The 16,508-nt window shown below is 36.7% G+C and overlaps 1 protein-coding gene across 11 annotated transcripts in view; it reads right to left on the bottom strand.

The window, feature by feature from the left end:
• Positions 1 to 16,508, bottom strand: part of ASPH (aspartate beta-hydroxylase) — a 219,663-nt gene that overhangs the window by 164,235 nt on the left and 38,920 nt on the right. For 7 of the 11 annotated variants that reach the window (XM_047728089.1, XM_047728090.1, XM_047728092.1 and 4 more), the window contains one exon: positions 15,439 to 15,507. In XM_047728089.1, coding sequence (XP_047584045.1) covers positions 15,439 to 15,507 — 69 coding nt within the window. Of the gene's footprint in view, positions 1 to 718; positions 761 to 7,904; positions 10,226 to 15,438; positions 15,508 to 16,508 lie in introns of those variants that run through there. The other 4 variants (XM_047728096.1, XM_047728097.1, XM_047728099.1 and 1 more) reach the window with 2 other exon arrangements.

Here is a 16,508-nt window from a genome sequence, read left to right as displayed (position 1 = left end):
GCACTTGAACACAAAAGAATATTACAAGTTGATAAAGAAAAACATGCACTTTTCCCATGCCCCTATCCCTAAAGGACATAAATACTGACATGTGAACAAGAAAAACCACAGGGATATAAAAAAAACAATGCTGTAACAATAAGCTGTTAGCCTATATATGATGGTTGACAGGTACAGTAATTTTTAAAGAATTAAAATATCAAAACACAGCAAACTCTACACCAATGAAATGCAGTACTCCAGATTATAAATCTAAGTTTTCATTTCATTGAAAACTACAAGTGCTCACACTGGCTTTTATCAGGCTCTAAGACAGAGGGTCACCAGAGCTTCTGAAGAAATGAAATCAATCAGTGAAGAATTCATCTTTTTTTCCACTAGTAATTAAAAAAATTCAAACTAAGGTTATAGGTTAGACAGTATCAAGTTTAGATGTAAGTTTAGATATAGTATAATAGTATCATGAGATCATTATATGTTTCTAAAGACTGTTACAGAAGTTTTGATACCATAAAAAGGAAATTACTTAAAATTATTAGGCTTGAGGCAAGAGATTCTTTAAAGACATCTTGATGAAACTACTACAGGCCAAAGGTGCAGCCCAAATCAAAAAGCAATGCTTAGCATTAGTAGCTGCATTAACATATCTAGAAAATATCATGCAGTTTCAAGCATTAAACTTGATCCACTCAACGCTAATTTGAAAAACAGAAAATACCTTTAGCCTTAGTTTTTCTCTTGGCTACCCCACCAGGTCCTTCTGTTGATATTTACAAGATGAAAATAGTTATAAACAGAAAATATTAAGGGAATTAAAAATGAAGTATTTTTTTAAATATAATAAATATCTATAGTTAAAATCAATGCCTCTATTAAGTTAAACTTACCATTTAAAAAGTACACTCCTTCAACACATAAATATCTATCGTTTATGTCATTTGAAACCTTACTTCCACAAAAAAAAAAATGCACTGTAATCAGCCTATGATTCAGTCAACTTCATGACTCACGGTAGACCTGAAAGAGTCGTGGGCTTAGAAAAACCTAATTGCCACTGGAAATAGCATTTCCTGCTCAGCTGTGCCTGCACTGCCAGTGGCCTTCTGCTTGCACAGATGATCAATTACAAGCACCACACATGCAAGGACCAGGGGACTTTACTCCCCTACTCACTTGTCACTGCCATCCAAAAAAATGATAGCATATTTTTATTTATTTATTTATTTGACAGAGACAGTGAGAGAGAGAGAGAGAGCAAGAGCAAGCACAAGCAGGGCGAGCAGCAAAGGGAGAGGAAAAATCAGGTTCTTCACCGACCAGGGAGCCCAAAACAGGGCTCGATCCCAGGAGCCTGGGATCATGACCTGAGCTGAGGACATACACCCAACAACTGGGCCACCCATGCGCCCCAAGGATAGCATATTTTGATAGAATTTCAATCTCTACTGTTTGAAAAATCATTGCTTTTTTCCTCCACAGACTCAAACTTTCTTTATAAAAAGAAATTATACAAGCAAGTAAGAATTACACCGTCATGTAGGTATATGCTAGATTTTTTCATTCTTTATCTAAAAATGTTGCAGTAGGGGCTCCTGAGTGGCTCAGTCGGTTAAGCGTCTGCCTTCGACTCAGGTCATGATCCCAGGGTTCTGGGATAGAGCTCCACATGGGGCTCCTTGCTTGGCGGGAAGCCTGCTTCTCCTTCTGCCTCTGCTGCTCCCCCTGCTTGTGCTCTCTCTCTGTCGGATAAATAAGTAAAATCTTAAAACACACACACACACACATAATAATTTATTTTAAAAAATAAAAACATTGCACTAGCTTGCTATTTCTTGTCCTGGCAAATAAGAGTTGTGATGGTGGGTTTAACCTCTAACACACGTCAATACCCTACACCTCACAGTACACTTTCATTCTAACCAGGCTGTATTTGGCATCCAGTCAACTGATGTTCTCAGTTCTATCTCCTGATCACATAAACGCTATTTTATACTCATGTATCAGCAAACTTTCCAAGGTGGCATTCCAAGTTGCCAACCCACTTCCTAGGCTCTCAGAGTGGGAGGTGTGGTGATTACTGGTAACCTCCTGTGGGGGCAGTACCATCTGTCCCTCAGCAACAAATGGCGGCGGCGGTTGGACAAGAAAGCCCCAAAGCAGCACCCACTCTGTGTTTTACAAAACCCTAGTTACACCCCCAACTGTCATTATGAGGTGTTTTCACTCCCATTATATATTATTCAAATCATTCTCCATACCTCAAATCCTTCCTCTTTCTCTCTCCATTGCAATTTGTTTCCATCAAATGAGACAGTCCATTTGAGAATGGCAATTTATTTTGGTTGAAAATACCATTATCATCAGATGGTAGCTCTAGTTGTGAGCACAGCGTAACATGGAGAGTTGTTCAAACACTGTGCTGTACATGTAAAACTAATGGGAATATTGTGTATCAACTATATTTCAATTTAAAAAAAAAAGAAGCATCATCATTATTGCGGAAAAAAGTATTAGTGTATGTTTTACTACTGACTCCATTTTAAAAAGAAATGTGAATTAACTGTTTCATATGGCTATCTATACCTGTCCAATTACTCATATACATACAGAATAACGTGTGTGTGTATGTGTGTAACCAAATCATTTTTCACAAATAAAACTTGAATCTTTCCTAAGTGCTATTAAAAACAGATGCCACCTTATAATACTGACTGCCGTCTTGGACTACTCCCCACTAAATTTTATTTCAGAATAAAATACCAAACTTATTCTTGTAATGCTAACTTTTAAATACATGGGCATATCCAATGTGCAAAAGAAACTAGCATAAAACATTAAAATGCTTGTTTGATGCTGTTCATGTCCCTCTCCTGACTCCTTCATGTTCTCTCAACGCATGCCCAGATTTTCCTGTTAAAAAGCAAAGTGGTAAGAATCAGACTACCTAACCACCAAACCCCACTGTCATGACAGTTGAAAGAACTATATTGATGAAATGGCTGGAGCTGGGATGCCTAGTGGCTCAGTCGGTTATGTATCTGCCTTCGGCTCAGGTCATGATCCCAAGGTCCTGGGACTGAGCCCCTCATGGTGCTCCTTGCTCAGTGGGGAGTCTGGTTCTCCCTCTGCCTGCTCTGCCTTCCGTTCCCCCTGCTTGTGCTCTCTCTTTGACAAATATATAAAATCTTTAAAAAAAAAAAAAGGCTAGAGTTAACTTTTGACATTAATAAAATATTAGGTTAGCATTAGCTAAGTGAAACAGGATAAAATAATGAGTGCTTTATTTAAAACTTTTCCAGTTTGTGTGCAATGCACTATACCAAATTCCAAAGCATCAACTTTAGTTCAAGTTGATGAACTTAAAGAATACAGTCAATAAGTTTTCAGTATTCTTGACATGATAAAGACACAGCTAAAATTTAAATCACAAAGATCACATCCAGAAAGAAAGGGTACAGACAGGAGAGAAAGCACCAAACCTAGCACCAAGAAAAAAGGAAATTAACAGAGGAGCGCCTACATAACAAGGAATGAGAGGAGAGTCAAGAAACACAGTATTCTTCAAGTCAAAAATGTAGTTTTAGGAAGGAAGTCAGGAATGAAGATTTAGGATGAAGACGTGACTGAAATGTTAGTTATTATTATTATTTTTTAAAGATTTTATTTATTTATTTGACAGAGAGAGATCACAAGCAGGCAGAGAGGCAGGCAGAGAGAAAGGAGGAAGCAGGCTCCCCGCTGAGCAGAGAGCCCGACGCGGGACTCGATCCCAGGACTCCGAGATCATGACCTGAGCCAAAGGCAGCGGCTTAACCCACTGAGCCACCCAGGCGCCCCTGAAATGTTAGTTATTAAATGTCCCATAAAGTTCTTCAGATTACAGTTTTACAAGCAGTAGAAGTGGTCACATTACAATTGGACAACATTGGTGGTAAAAGGGTGACCAAAAACCCAGAGTGCTAATAGGGGCCCCTGACTCTCTTCTTCTGAAGACAAAACTGATGATATGTGGAATTTCCCATGGTTCCTCGGGGGCAGAAAGGAATAAGGGTTTGCAAGATTTCACTGTGTCTGCATGTTTAGTGGCTAGAGGAAACAAAGGCATGGCCTACGGGAAACAGGAACAGAGCTAGCAAGAGAGGAGAACTTATAATGAGGCCAGAAGATGCAGGGGGAGATGCAGGTAAAGACTTAACTTGAGAAACCAGAAGACGCAACATCTGCAAAAATGATCAATGAGAGGAAACAATGAAGAAAATTCTGAGAATAAAGAAATACTGTAAAGTGTACCAAGAGGAAGACAATGGAACTGAAGCCAAAGATGACTATCTTGGTAAGCAGAGAGCAAAATATCTTTCCAGAAGAATAAAGTGACCCTGGAAGACGGAAGATCATGGGAAAGGTTTTGAACACATACTAAAAAGAATAACTCTGTCACTGCAGTGAGCCCCTTACACAGGCTCAGTTTGGGTAAATTTAGAATAGATCTTTTTCCATAAACGACGTGAAGCCCAATGGTGAAGGAGTTAGTGGTGATCCAGGATATAGAGGAAAATTAAAAAAAAAAAAAAAAAAAAAAAAAAAAAGTTGGGGACATTAGAGAAGAAGTGGCCCCAGAGAAAAACACAAGGCAAGTATATAAGATTTTGCTTTTATATAATTTTATATGATCCCTAATTATAGACATAATTAAATTTGTAACTATGGTTGATGTGGACTCCCTTTACTGTCAAAAAATCAATAAGCAGGCCCTATTTTTCTCTCCCTACTACGATAGCCAATGCCCAGAGCCCAGAAAAAAGGGGGGGGGGGATGGAATTTGTCAATCAATAAAATTCATGACAATATAATGTAACTCCTTAAAAATAGTTCCCAAATAGTATATAGAAAATTTTATTAATCAAAGCCTGAAAGGGAAACACTTTGGTATTCTGCAACTCATTGAGATGAAGGTTGTTTTTGTTGACAGAATACATTCCAACTGAAGGCAGTCATCAAAAAAGCATCAGGAAGGGGCTGCAGCCAAAGGGAATGGCAAAGAAGTAATCATCATGTTCTTTACCTCCTTTCGCCGTATGGTTACTCTGATGGTTTTTAAGGTAATCAATGTTAATAGCTCTGTTAGCTTTTTGAGAATTTTTTAACAGGAATTTAAAAAAACAGGTCTTATGTTCTGCCCTTAAAATATGAGTTGCCTAAGAGTAATTAATGTTATTTTGGCAATGGCCTCAGAGCCACTATCCCACACACATTTTCAAGATGAAATGTTCTCAAGATGAAATTAAAATGCTGAATCATTAAGCCAATGGTTGGACCTGTGCAACGGACAAAATTTTAGAGGACTGGCTCTGTTACAGAAACCCAAGTAGCTACTACAGGTTTCCCGAGAGCTGGCCATACACCTGGTCGGCTGGGTATCATCACTTAGTACTCTGGTCACTTCCATCACAACCACAGTCCTTGGTGAGACCTGTGAGTCACCCTGAGCTTCAGTTTCTCATCTTCCTCCTTCCCATACTGAACCATCACAATTTATTTCAACACTGACTACAGATAGCAAAAATAACAATTATAATAATGATAAAAAGAAAGGTCCCAAATGCCTCAATAACAGTTCTCTGCTCTAGGCAGACTGTTGCTCTAGAATGTTTGGCTAAAAGGCATGCCAGTGCACTAATTACATCAATTTCCTTTTTATCTTTAAATAGAGGTATAACAATATTATCACAGGCATTTTTGAAAAAAGAAAGCTACAAACCTTCTAATATTCTACGATAAGTGGGGAAGGGAAGATTGGAACGTAAGAGAAGGGAATGACTCCAAGTTTAGGAAGGGATGACATCCAGAGACGGGAAGTTTGCATGAAGAAGCAGACTCAAATAGGAACATAAAAGACCCTGGAAAGCTCACCAGAAAGCTCATCAAAAGACATCAGTTAGCATAGGTCAGTTTCCCATATGAAATTCAAAATGTCATTTCTCTTGGGGAAAAAAAGGTCCAATAATTTTTTCACTTATTTAAGTTGGTTTAAAAAATAAAACCATCCATCTTTTCTTAGACAATGGGTAACTTCTGAGGTTATCACTCATCAAGACTAATAACCCCAGCAAATATTTAATAAATATTCTATGTTGGACTCAGGTTTCAAGAGGGATTCAAATGAAGCCTAAGACTTGGTTCCTAACTTCAGGACCTCACAGTCTAGTTAATATCTACTCCTATGTATTATACTTGGTTACATAAGGATCAACAAATATCAGAAACAGACAATTTGGCATACAATTCTGTCAATCAACTTGTGCTAACAGAGTCTGAGTCAGTGAATTTCATGAAAACTCTCCAAATAATGCATTGTAATCAAAGAAAATTCCACAGCCCAAATCACAGAAAACTACTTATTTTGTAGACCGGGATCTTATTTAGAAAAGATCATGGGGGCGGCTGGGTGGCTCAGTGGGTTAAAGCCTCTGCCTTCAGCTCAGGTCATGATCTCAGGGTCTTGGGATCGAGCCTCGCATCGGGCTCTTGTTCAGCAGGGAGCCTGCTTCCCTCTCTCTCTCAGCCTGCCTCTCTGCCTACTTGTGATCTGTCTGTCAAATAAATAAATAAAATCTTTAAAAAAAAAAAAAGAAAAAAGAAAAGATCATGATATCAATCACCAAAAGGTGTTATCTACCACGGAATCAATCAAATTAAGAATAGTTGCCTATACCTACAGTTGCTTTTGAGAATTCCCCCAAGCTTTGTCAGGGTACACAGAAACATTTTATTCAGTCTAGCTAACTGTAAATAGAAAGAAACCAGAATTCAAGCAGAAAAGTTGTCTCACATGTCTGGATACAGCTCTACGAGACAGGTAGGTAATTCCCAGAAGAATCGAGTACAAGATGAAAAGGCAGGATCACCCAGCATTCCATTATGCCCGAAGCATTGCCGTGATTCTCCCAAACAGCAAGCTGGCGGCGAGGCCTCAGGGATTCAACATGACCAGCACCCAGAAGACAGCTCTCCAACTGACTCCTACCCCACCACTCCTGTCTCAGAGAAAATCAGGCCTGAAGGAAGCTACAGTGCAGAAAAGAAATCCCCAGAGTGCCACTTTCTTGTTTTTGAGCCAAACTTCAGAGAACACAACCGGACACATGGCAATGGGTCTCAAGAAACAAGCGGACCAGGTCTGAGGAGGCAAGATGACATCTGTATAGAGAGTTCATGCTGCCAAGTTCTGGGTGTTTTAAGTTAGAAAAGCAGAGTAAATGTGATACAACTCAAAACTCCATTCAACTACAAATCAATACTCAAATGTACAGAATTTTGCCTTTCTAATAAGCTTAAAAGGCAAAAAGCTAGGGAAATATTTATACTATGAAATGAAAATGGTACAATAAATCCTTTGAAAAATTAAAAATCATAAAGATACAATAATAAAATTTAAGCAAAGTAATTTTGATCAGCTTCAAAATACTCTACACTAGTTTTGCAAACAGCTTTATTTTTTTTCTCACAAAAACAAGTCTTTGCTACAAGTTGAAGGAAGTCACAGAAGTCAGGGGTTCACCAGCTCCCTAGGTTTTGCTTTCCTCAGAGACTTTTCAACAGGGTTGACTAGTGGGGGGTACTAGATAAAGAGAAAATTATGTCTTCATGTCCTTATTTTTCACTTACAAAAATAAAGCATAATTAATTTCTGTACATAAAACGTGCATTAGTATCATTATCATGACAAAAAAAAGAGCCCAATGAGAAATTAACGACTGCAAACATCTGAACATGCAAATTTAGTTCATTACTTCTCAAACTCATCACAAATCTTCTCCAGTTAGTAGTAATGAAGCACAGAAAAACAAGACTGCTTTAAAAGATACATCTCAGACACTTGGAGCTTTCCTGATGGTAACCACCTCATTCAGTGATCTCAAAAAGGCTATGAGAATTTCACTGAGAGAGGCCCAAAACTTTTTTTAAATTAAACCTAAAGAAAGTTGATATTTCACAGTACTCTGGCTCAGAGTGGAAGACACAATCAATATGCACAAAGACTGCATAAACTTTGAAAAAGAACATTACTAAAATCATACTTTTGTGTTCCAGGATATTAACATTTCAAAATCTGAAGCTTTTCACTGTCAGAAACATGAACAGAATGAAACATACTCCCTGAGTAATCAGGGAAAGACAAACTAGAGTTTTACTAGCCATGTAACTGTCGTGTGCAGCCGTATGCAAAAGTAGCTTTAAAATAATGCTTTTTAAGATGAGCAAGTTGCAGTTTCTTCTGACACATGTAAGTGGTGAGCAAAGGGGGAAACAAGGGGGAAACGGATGTGTTTCTCCTGTTCTCATTTGATACTTTAAACTCTCTGGCTATGGCTGAGTTGCGATATATACTTACAAATAGCTGGGGCCGCCTGGTGGCTCAGTGGGTTAAGCCTCTGCCTTTGGCTCAGATCATGATTCCAGGGTCCTGGGATCGAAGCCCACATTGGGCTCTCTGCTGAGCAGGGAGCCTGCTTCCTCCTCTCTCTGCCTGCCTCTTTGCTTACTTGTGATCTCGGTCAAATAAACAGAAATAGCTGGATAGCCTAGGATCCTGATTGCCAACAGAGAAACTAAATTTGTCATGTTCCCTTCTGAAAAAAATGGGTGACTTCTCCACTTACTGAAAGCAACTTGGTTACATATTAAAACGCAAGGAATGAATATTCGAAAAGGAGAAGTTACTAGAGTTAAGTACATAAAATGTTCAAAAATAGAAATATATTCAAATTTTAAGCTCAATGAGGAATCAAAGCCAAGTTAAATTTCCTAGAGGCTCAGAGATTTAAAAACACAAAACTGAACTCCCTAGAACGGTAGTAGAAACTAGAGGTCCTAATAGCTTTCAAGCGGTAAGGAAACAGATGAAATCTCATTTTATGAATGCATGTTATATAAGGTTAACATAATTTTCCTTTTGCTATTACTAAAGCAAACTCATTTTAAATGAACTGATTCAAAAATGTTTTTTAAGGTCTTCAAATGGCAAAAAATTTATTCTCCTGAAAAGAATTACCACTTTAGTAAATCTATAAATCTAAATACCATTGTTCTACCTAAGCCAAAGGTGACAGCCACTTAATAAGGAAATACATGGAAAAAAATGAAAAAAGACTTATTTAGGATGAATAATTTTAATATGTACAGCATTATTTAAGATACATATTCACATTTTCCCTCTTGTGTAATATGCCTGCTTAAAAAAAATACAAATTACTTTCTCTGGATGTATATTTGGAAATAAAATTAAAAATAAATTTTGCTTTCATAGACAAATATTCAGACCTACTACCATCTGAATACAGTAGTTTCACTACCCTAAGGCAAAAACATGGGGTTATTTTCAAATTATTTTAAAAGCACCATTAGTACAGAATTTTACACTGAAATTTGTATTAACCTATCTGACAAATCAGTTAACCTAAACAGATTACAATAAAAAATGTCAGCATGTTAAAGAACCATCACTTTACACATCAGTCATCTTAAAGATCAACAGAGAATCATTTAATTTATGAATCATGCTGGAAACATTTTTATAATCAAGTCCATTATAATTATCTCAATAGTGTGTTAGAAAGACAAGCATCAAGGGTTAATCACAAAACAATTTACTATGAAGCTTCTAAATTTAGTGCTGTGAATACAACATAAGTTGAAACAAAACAATACAGAAACCAATTATACCACCAAGAATATCATTCTCAATGCACTTTGCAGACTACTACAAGAATGAGGAATGCCACCTTCTTCACTAGAAGTGGGGGAGCCAAGCAAGGAACTAGCTAGGAGCTGGACTGGGGAGAAAGATCACATGGTTGCCTTGTACGGTTTGATCACAGCTGCCCCACTGCTCGTGAAGCCCTGGGTGAGCAAAGGAAAGAAAGAAACAGAACACTGCTGCAGGTTTTCATAAGCCAATGACTTCAGTCCCTGAATCAAAGTTACTGGTTATGTAAATCCAAAATGACACAAGTCTTGCCCTGAACCCCTTCGTTCTGTGACGTACCATCAACACCATCTGCGGTTTCGCTTTCTTCTTCTTCTTCTTCTAGCATTTCAAAGGGAGTCATTATATCATAGAGAAATGAGAGGAAACCATAAAACCAATCTGAACTTTCCTCTGCTAAAATATTAAGGACTTCCTCAAGAGAATCAATATTTTCATTACTGCCATCTTTGGTCAGGCCTACATAAGAATAAAGGAAGAGAGAAAGAGAAAATAAGGAGAGCAGTTAGGTGGAAAAAAGAAGTTGAGGAAGAGTGATCTCAAAAAGGACGTGCATCATGGTCACAGATGTTAACAGAAAAGGTAACTTCGGAAAACAAAGAAACCGATTAAGATCCACACCTTACAATCAACTCTCAATCATGTACTGCAGGAAAGGCACTATTCAACCAGTCCCTGCCACTCCTATGAGCCCCTAGCTAGGTTTGCCTTTCCCTCATTAGAGAATCTACAGCCCCAAACACAAAACTGTTAGCCAAAATCGACTGATTAATTTCAATGGGAAGAATGAATAAAAGTAATATGAGGGTAAAAAGATCCTTCTGGACAGCCTCCATGTTTGCTGACTTACCAACCAGATATTATCAAGAGTTGATTATACAAGTATTTACATATATCAATAAATATTCATTGAAGAAAATAAAAAGGTTCATTTCCTCACACTTTTTCCCTTCAGATATAGAGTTTACTTAAGAAACTCTGGGACTAATATGACTAGCAAGATTATTGTTTATAGCATTCACAGATGGATATAAATTTATTCAAATTATGTCAGATAATCAAATGTTCCCACTACCAAATGTTAGCCTTCCAGTGCTCTGGCTACTTACTCATGGTCCTATAATTCTGACCAGTAAGAGTCAGCTATTAGTAATAACTCACTCTGCTAACCAATATTAAATTTGACCAAGGCTCCAGCCAGTCATCTGCAACATGAATATTTAAAGCTCTCTTCCCATAAGCCCAAGAAATTCGCTTCGACTAAAAAGATCCATGACTCCTGTTGTTTTTTTTTTTTAAATATTATTCCCAAAATGGGCCACCACGATGTAAAGAAAACAAAGTATATATTGGTTTTATCTTTTTTTTTTTTTCCTGTTTAGAACTGGCTTTGGGTAAGAAACATCTCTCAGCCCAGTAAATATAAAAATCTACCAGTACAGCCAAGCCCTATATAACAAGACCTGTAATTCTGAAAGAGAAAAAACACAGGGTAGAAAGTTCTGCCTGTAAGAAATGTGAACATGACTTGAGAGCTTTCCTGATGATAACCACCTCATTCAGTAGGCTGGGCTTTGGCAACTCAACATTTCTCCATGTAGCGTAAGAGCCAGGAATCAAGATTGGCAGGTAAGGTACAACAGTATAAATATTAAATATTAATATTAATATTAAATTATATTATAAATATTAAAGTATACAGTGTTTTTTCCCCACTTCAGTGCACAGAAGAACTACACCATATCATTGTTCAAGTTTGGGGGTCGGGGGAGAAAACAAACTCCAGTTAGTATTTTTGGTATTTAAATTACTTGTTGACACAACTGGAATATTTTTTCACTGAATTTAACGGCTGACAAGTACTATGAACAGAGAAGATCTGGGGTCGCCTGGGTGGCTCAGTGAGTCAAAGCCTCTGCTTTCGGTTCAGGTCATGATCCCAGGGCCCTGGGATCGAGCCCTACATCGGGCTCTCTGCTCAGCAGGGAATCTGCTTCCCTTCCTCTCTCTCTGCCTGCCTCTCTGCCTACTTGTGATCTCTGTCTGTCAAATAAATAAATAAAATCTCTAAAATAAATAAATAAATAAAAATAAAAACAGAGGAGATCTGTATTCCCACTGAAATCTCTGTGGGAATAACATTCTTTCTACTTTCTGCCTTAAAACATTATATATAACTGGGGTGCCTGGGTGGCTCAGTGGGTTAAGCCTCTGCCTTCGGCTCAGGTCATGATCTCAGGGTCCTGCGATCGAGCCCCACGCACATCAGGCTCTCTGCTCAGCAGGGAGCCTGCTTCCCCCTCTCCCTCTGCCTGCCTCTCTGCCTACTTGTGATCTCTCTCTATCAAATAAATAAATAAAATCTTAAAAAAAAAAAAACCACACACACAACACTATAGCTGTATATTTATAATAAACATGCTTATTTTTTCTCTATTTTCAAATATTAGTACTTCTAAGTATCAAATATAAAACTTTACCAGCCTTCAGCATGACAAGCTGAAGGAGTCAACAAATATGCAAAAGTACCTGAACAATGCAACCTTCCTGTGGTTCTTAAGACAGAAATACTACCAAATACCAAAGAGAAAAAGGAGTTACCCTGGGTATGTAATTCCTTAGTCTCTAAGAGCAGGCCTGACCCCAAGGGCAGGGCGTGAGCATCTCTGAGTGGACAAGATCCAGTTCACTTATGCATCTGTCTGGTCTACAAATGCTTACCAAGGTTCTAGGAATTGTTGACAGGCTTCCCTTTTGTTCTCCAGCCACACCTGATATGGGGCCAGCAAGGTGCTAGTCATGGACAAAAGGACAATCATGCAATCCTTGGATGGCATTACTCGAAAAGGATGTTACTCTTAGCAACTGGTACCTGGACCATTTTCCTGTTGATTTTATTTGGGAAACAAGTTTTCAAAGAATACAATTTCCAACAATGTAGTTTTCAATAACCCAAAGTGATATCAGAGATAATTTATTCTAAATAATTTGACCACAAAAGTAGGAAGCTATGTAAACTAGGAAAGGTTTAGAATATTTTCAAAGTATATCATAAGGGCCATGGCCAGAAACAATGAAATAAAATTAATGATGGCTGTTCAGAATATCTTGATTTACTCACACATATTTCATTCTCTTGGTATTTCAAAAGAAAAGCCAAATCTTAAAATATGAAATATAAATATGAATGTGTACACTTCCTCAAATTGATAAGATTTAGATTATGCAAATTTAAGAATGAGAAGGAAATACTCATGAAAGAAATGTCGAACATAGTAAAGCTCAGCATATTTCAACGGTTACTACAAGCTCAGCTATTTCAACAGTTACTACAAGCTCTCCCCTAATCTCTAGCTTCCTACCCGAATCTGCCCTTTGGTTTCCTGGTGCCTTAATCCAAAGCCCTTACACCTCTGAGCTGCCTCTCCAATGAGAATGCACCGAGGAAGCCTGGCTTCTTTTTGGGTACACACTCACTGAATTTGCTTCCGCATAACCTCTCCCTGAACATACAGAGCCGATTAATGTCTCTGTACCCTAAGAATTTCACCAGGCTCTCTTTGCAAACTCCTGCGGGTAACAGAGGCACAACTAAGCTACAATAACCTCACAAAACTAGGCAAGACCTTTGTCATAAAATTCAATTCCAGGCAAGCTTGTATTTCATGCAGAGAACTCAATTATTACAGAAATAAGATCAGAGGACTTAAGTGCGCCTGACAGCTCACCTTTGGTTTGTTCCAGCTAACTGTGAAGCCACAAGCTAACTATGAATTAGTACCTTTATATGATAAAATATGATAAAATCATTTACTTTAGCCTTCGTGCATTTAATAGTCAAATTACCAAAATGAATTCTGAGATTCACCAAATTTGGTTCTCACTCCAAATATATAATTCTTGCAAAAGGAAAAAGTTATGATTTTCCCGTACCAAATCATGTCTACTGCAAATGGCAATATTCGAAGTTACAATTAATTAACCTTTTAAGCAACCTTAATGGTTGCTTAAAAACCTTATAGGAAATAAACTCTTATAATCTATTAAAATATTAAAAATCAAGTTACTAATTTTTCTATAGAAAACAGTGTGGTCTATAGAAGAAATAACATTTCCATTTTTAATAGTTGATATTTCCTGACAGACCACACAGCTGATTTTAAGCAAAAAAAAAAAAAGAAGAAAGAAAGAAAAGAAAAACAACAAAATATAGCAGATGAGAATATTATTTCTAAAAGTGAGGAAACATGGCCCATATGAAGTTATCTTCAAAATGAACAAGGTTCACTATTCAGAATTCATCATTTAAAGCAAAGTAGTAAGTGGAATAATAAACCACTTATAGGCAAGCAAATTAGCATCATTCTGATAGGTTAAATTCTATATATCTTACTTCTTTTTCATGTCTAGGATTATAGTCTTCTGAGGATTTACTATATCCAAAGAAAAATTTAGATATGTAATGACAAAATTACATAAAAAATTCCATTAAGATTAAGACAGGAAAAAAAAATTTCATTGAGAGTAAGCTTCCACTGTTAAGTAGCATCCATAATTCCCACTGAGAAGTAATAAGAAAACATAAACTAAGGTCAAAATTGAGAAGCTAAATTACATTTAATCACAACTAAAACCCTTTTTTCCATATTTAGAACTTACTATTTATAAGGAGGTTAATTAAGATTAATCTACCAAAAATTGTTTCATTGGTTATAGATGTGATACCCTCTCATTTTTTTCATATCCATAAAATAAACACAAAATTGTGGGTCCAAGTTGAATTTCTCTGCACCATTACTCTGGTAAGCATGGTATATAGTACCATGATGTATTTGTTATTTTTCTAAATACTTTAGTATATAAGATTTTAATACATGTAACACTACTATACTAATACTATACTAATATACTAATATACACTTCTTTACTAATAGTAAAGAAAAGGAAGTGATGCTCTTTAACAAGCAGAAACACACATCTTACTAGGCCAGATTACATAAAGCTTGCATATTAAAATCAGCATCATCCCTTCTAGGAAGGCAGCATTTTAAAACAAATGAGGGAATATCACATGTTGATACATTACACAAAATATCTCGATGATAAAGATAGGTAATTCTGGTGGTAGAAAGAGAAGGGTTCAAGATTTCTAAAACAATGAAACCCGGCCAAAAAACTACTGGTTCATATTTTAATGTTACCTTTAAAACATGCAGGTGACATTTTAAAATGTTGGCTACTGTGATTTTATTTCAAAATGGATTTACGTAAGCCTTTAGAAACTTATAGTTTCAAATGGAAGTGAATTACGTCAACTGATGCTAAAGAGTAGCTATAATTACCATCTTTGAAAACAGGCTAGTACATTATCTATATGTTCAGATATTAAGTTCAGAATAGGAAGTACTTTAAATCTGAACACAGATATGAAATTAGGTTATTGAAAATATATGTGCAAGAGGTCTATACTTATCCATTTATTATAAAAGTATGCTGAAATATAAGTCCATGGAAAAACAATTAAGCCATTTCAGTAAGAATGAAATACAGAATTGAAGTGGGAAAACATCATCCATAAAATGTGTGTGACTAGACATACATATTATCAAAGCAAAGATACTGTTTTGTTCCAGCATTTTACCACCACTAATAAAAAAAAAAAATCTACTTGCCTAGTAAAACTTTGGCATCTTCCACATCAAAATCTCCATCACCATCAGCATCATAGACTCCTAGTTTTCCTGCAAGAGGGAGGAAAAGATGGATGGGAAGAAAAGGGAAAACAAGTTTGATAAGGTATTACCCCTTAATGCAGTCCTGACCATCAGCCATAAATATTACCAATCAATGCAATTCTTTGCTCTCTGAATCCTGAAAAGCAGTGCTAAGTGAAGATCTTACCTAAAAATGATAAGAGGATTCACTGAGAGATTCAGGAAACGTTCGCCTTACAATCTAAGAACTATAACTGAGATAATATCTTCCTTAAAGTTTTAATAATCCCCGATTTAATTGTTTCAGATGAATTTTTTATTATGTTACCAAAAACAGTTGAGGTAAAAATTTCCACATATATAAGAAACATTCTTGATTTCTAACAGTTACATTAAAATGTAGTGCTTCTACAGTAATGAAAGTTCCTCACCACCATCAATATTCAAAATAAAAAGAACATCCACCAAGCCTCAAATAAAGACTAAATATAAACAAATAACATCAAGTATTAAAAATATGAGGGCAATTAATTTTATATTTTACAATAATAATTCATAACAGAAACATCACCAATCAACTTTAAAAAAAAAAGACTTCTGGAAATATAGTTAATAAGACTGGCTTCCTGAAATGACAAAAAAAAATAATCTTAGTTATCCCACTTAAAACTTAACTAGTGGGGCACCTGGGTGGCTCAGTCATTAAGCGTCTGCCTTTGGCTCAGGTCCTGATCCCAGCGTCCTGGGATCAAGTCCCATGTCAGGCTCCCTGCTTGGCAGGAAGCCTGCTTCTCCCTCTCCCACTCCCCTGCTTGTGTTCCCTTTCTCTCTGTCTCTCTCTCTGTCAAATAAATAAATAAAATCTTTAAGAAATAAAAAACTTTTTAAAAAGCCTTTAAAAAAACAAAACAACAAACAAACAAAAAACCTTAACTAGCACTGGCCATCTACTACCAAGAAAAACACAGAAAGCTTAAAACAGATTACTTGAGAAGACAGTACTCCCAGAGCCTTTCCTCTTCAAGCAG

The sequence above is a fragment of the Lutra lutra genome, chromosome 4, assembly GCF_902655055.1.
Source record: "Lutra lutra chromosome 4, mLutLut1.2, whole genome shotgun sequence".
Lineage (NCBI taxonomy): Eukaryota > Metazoa > Chordata > Mammalia > Carnivora > Mustelidae > Lutra > Lutra lutra.
The sequence above is the reverse complement of the archived record's forward strand: the minus strand, read 5'-3'. Positions and strand labels throughout refer to the sequence as shown.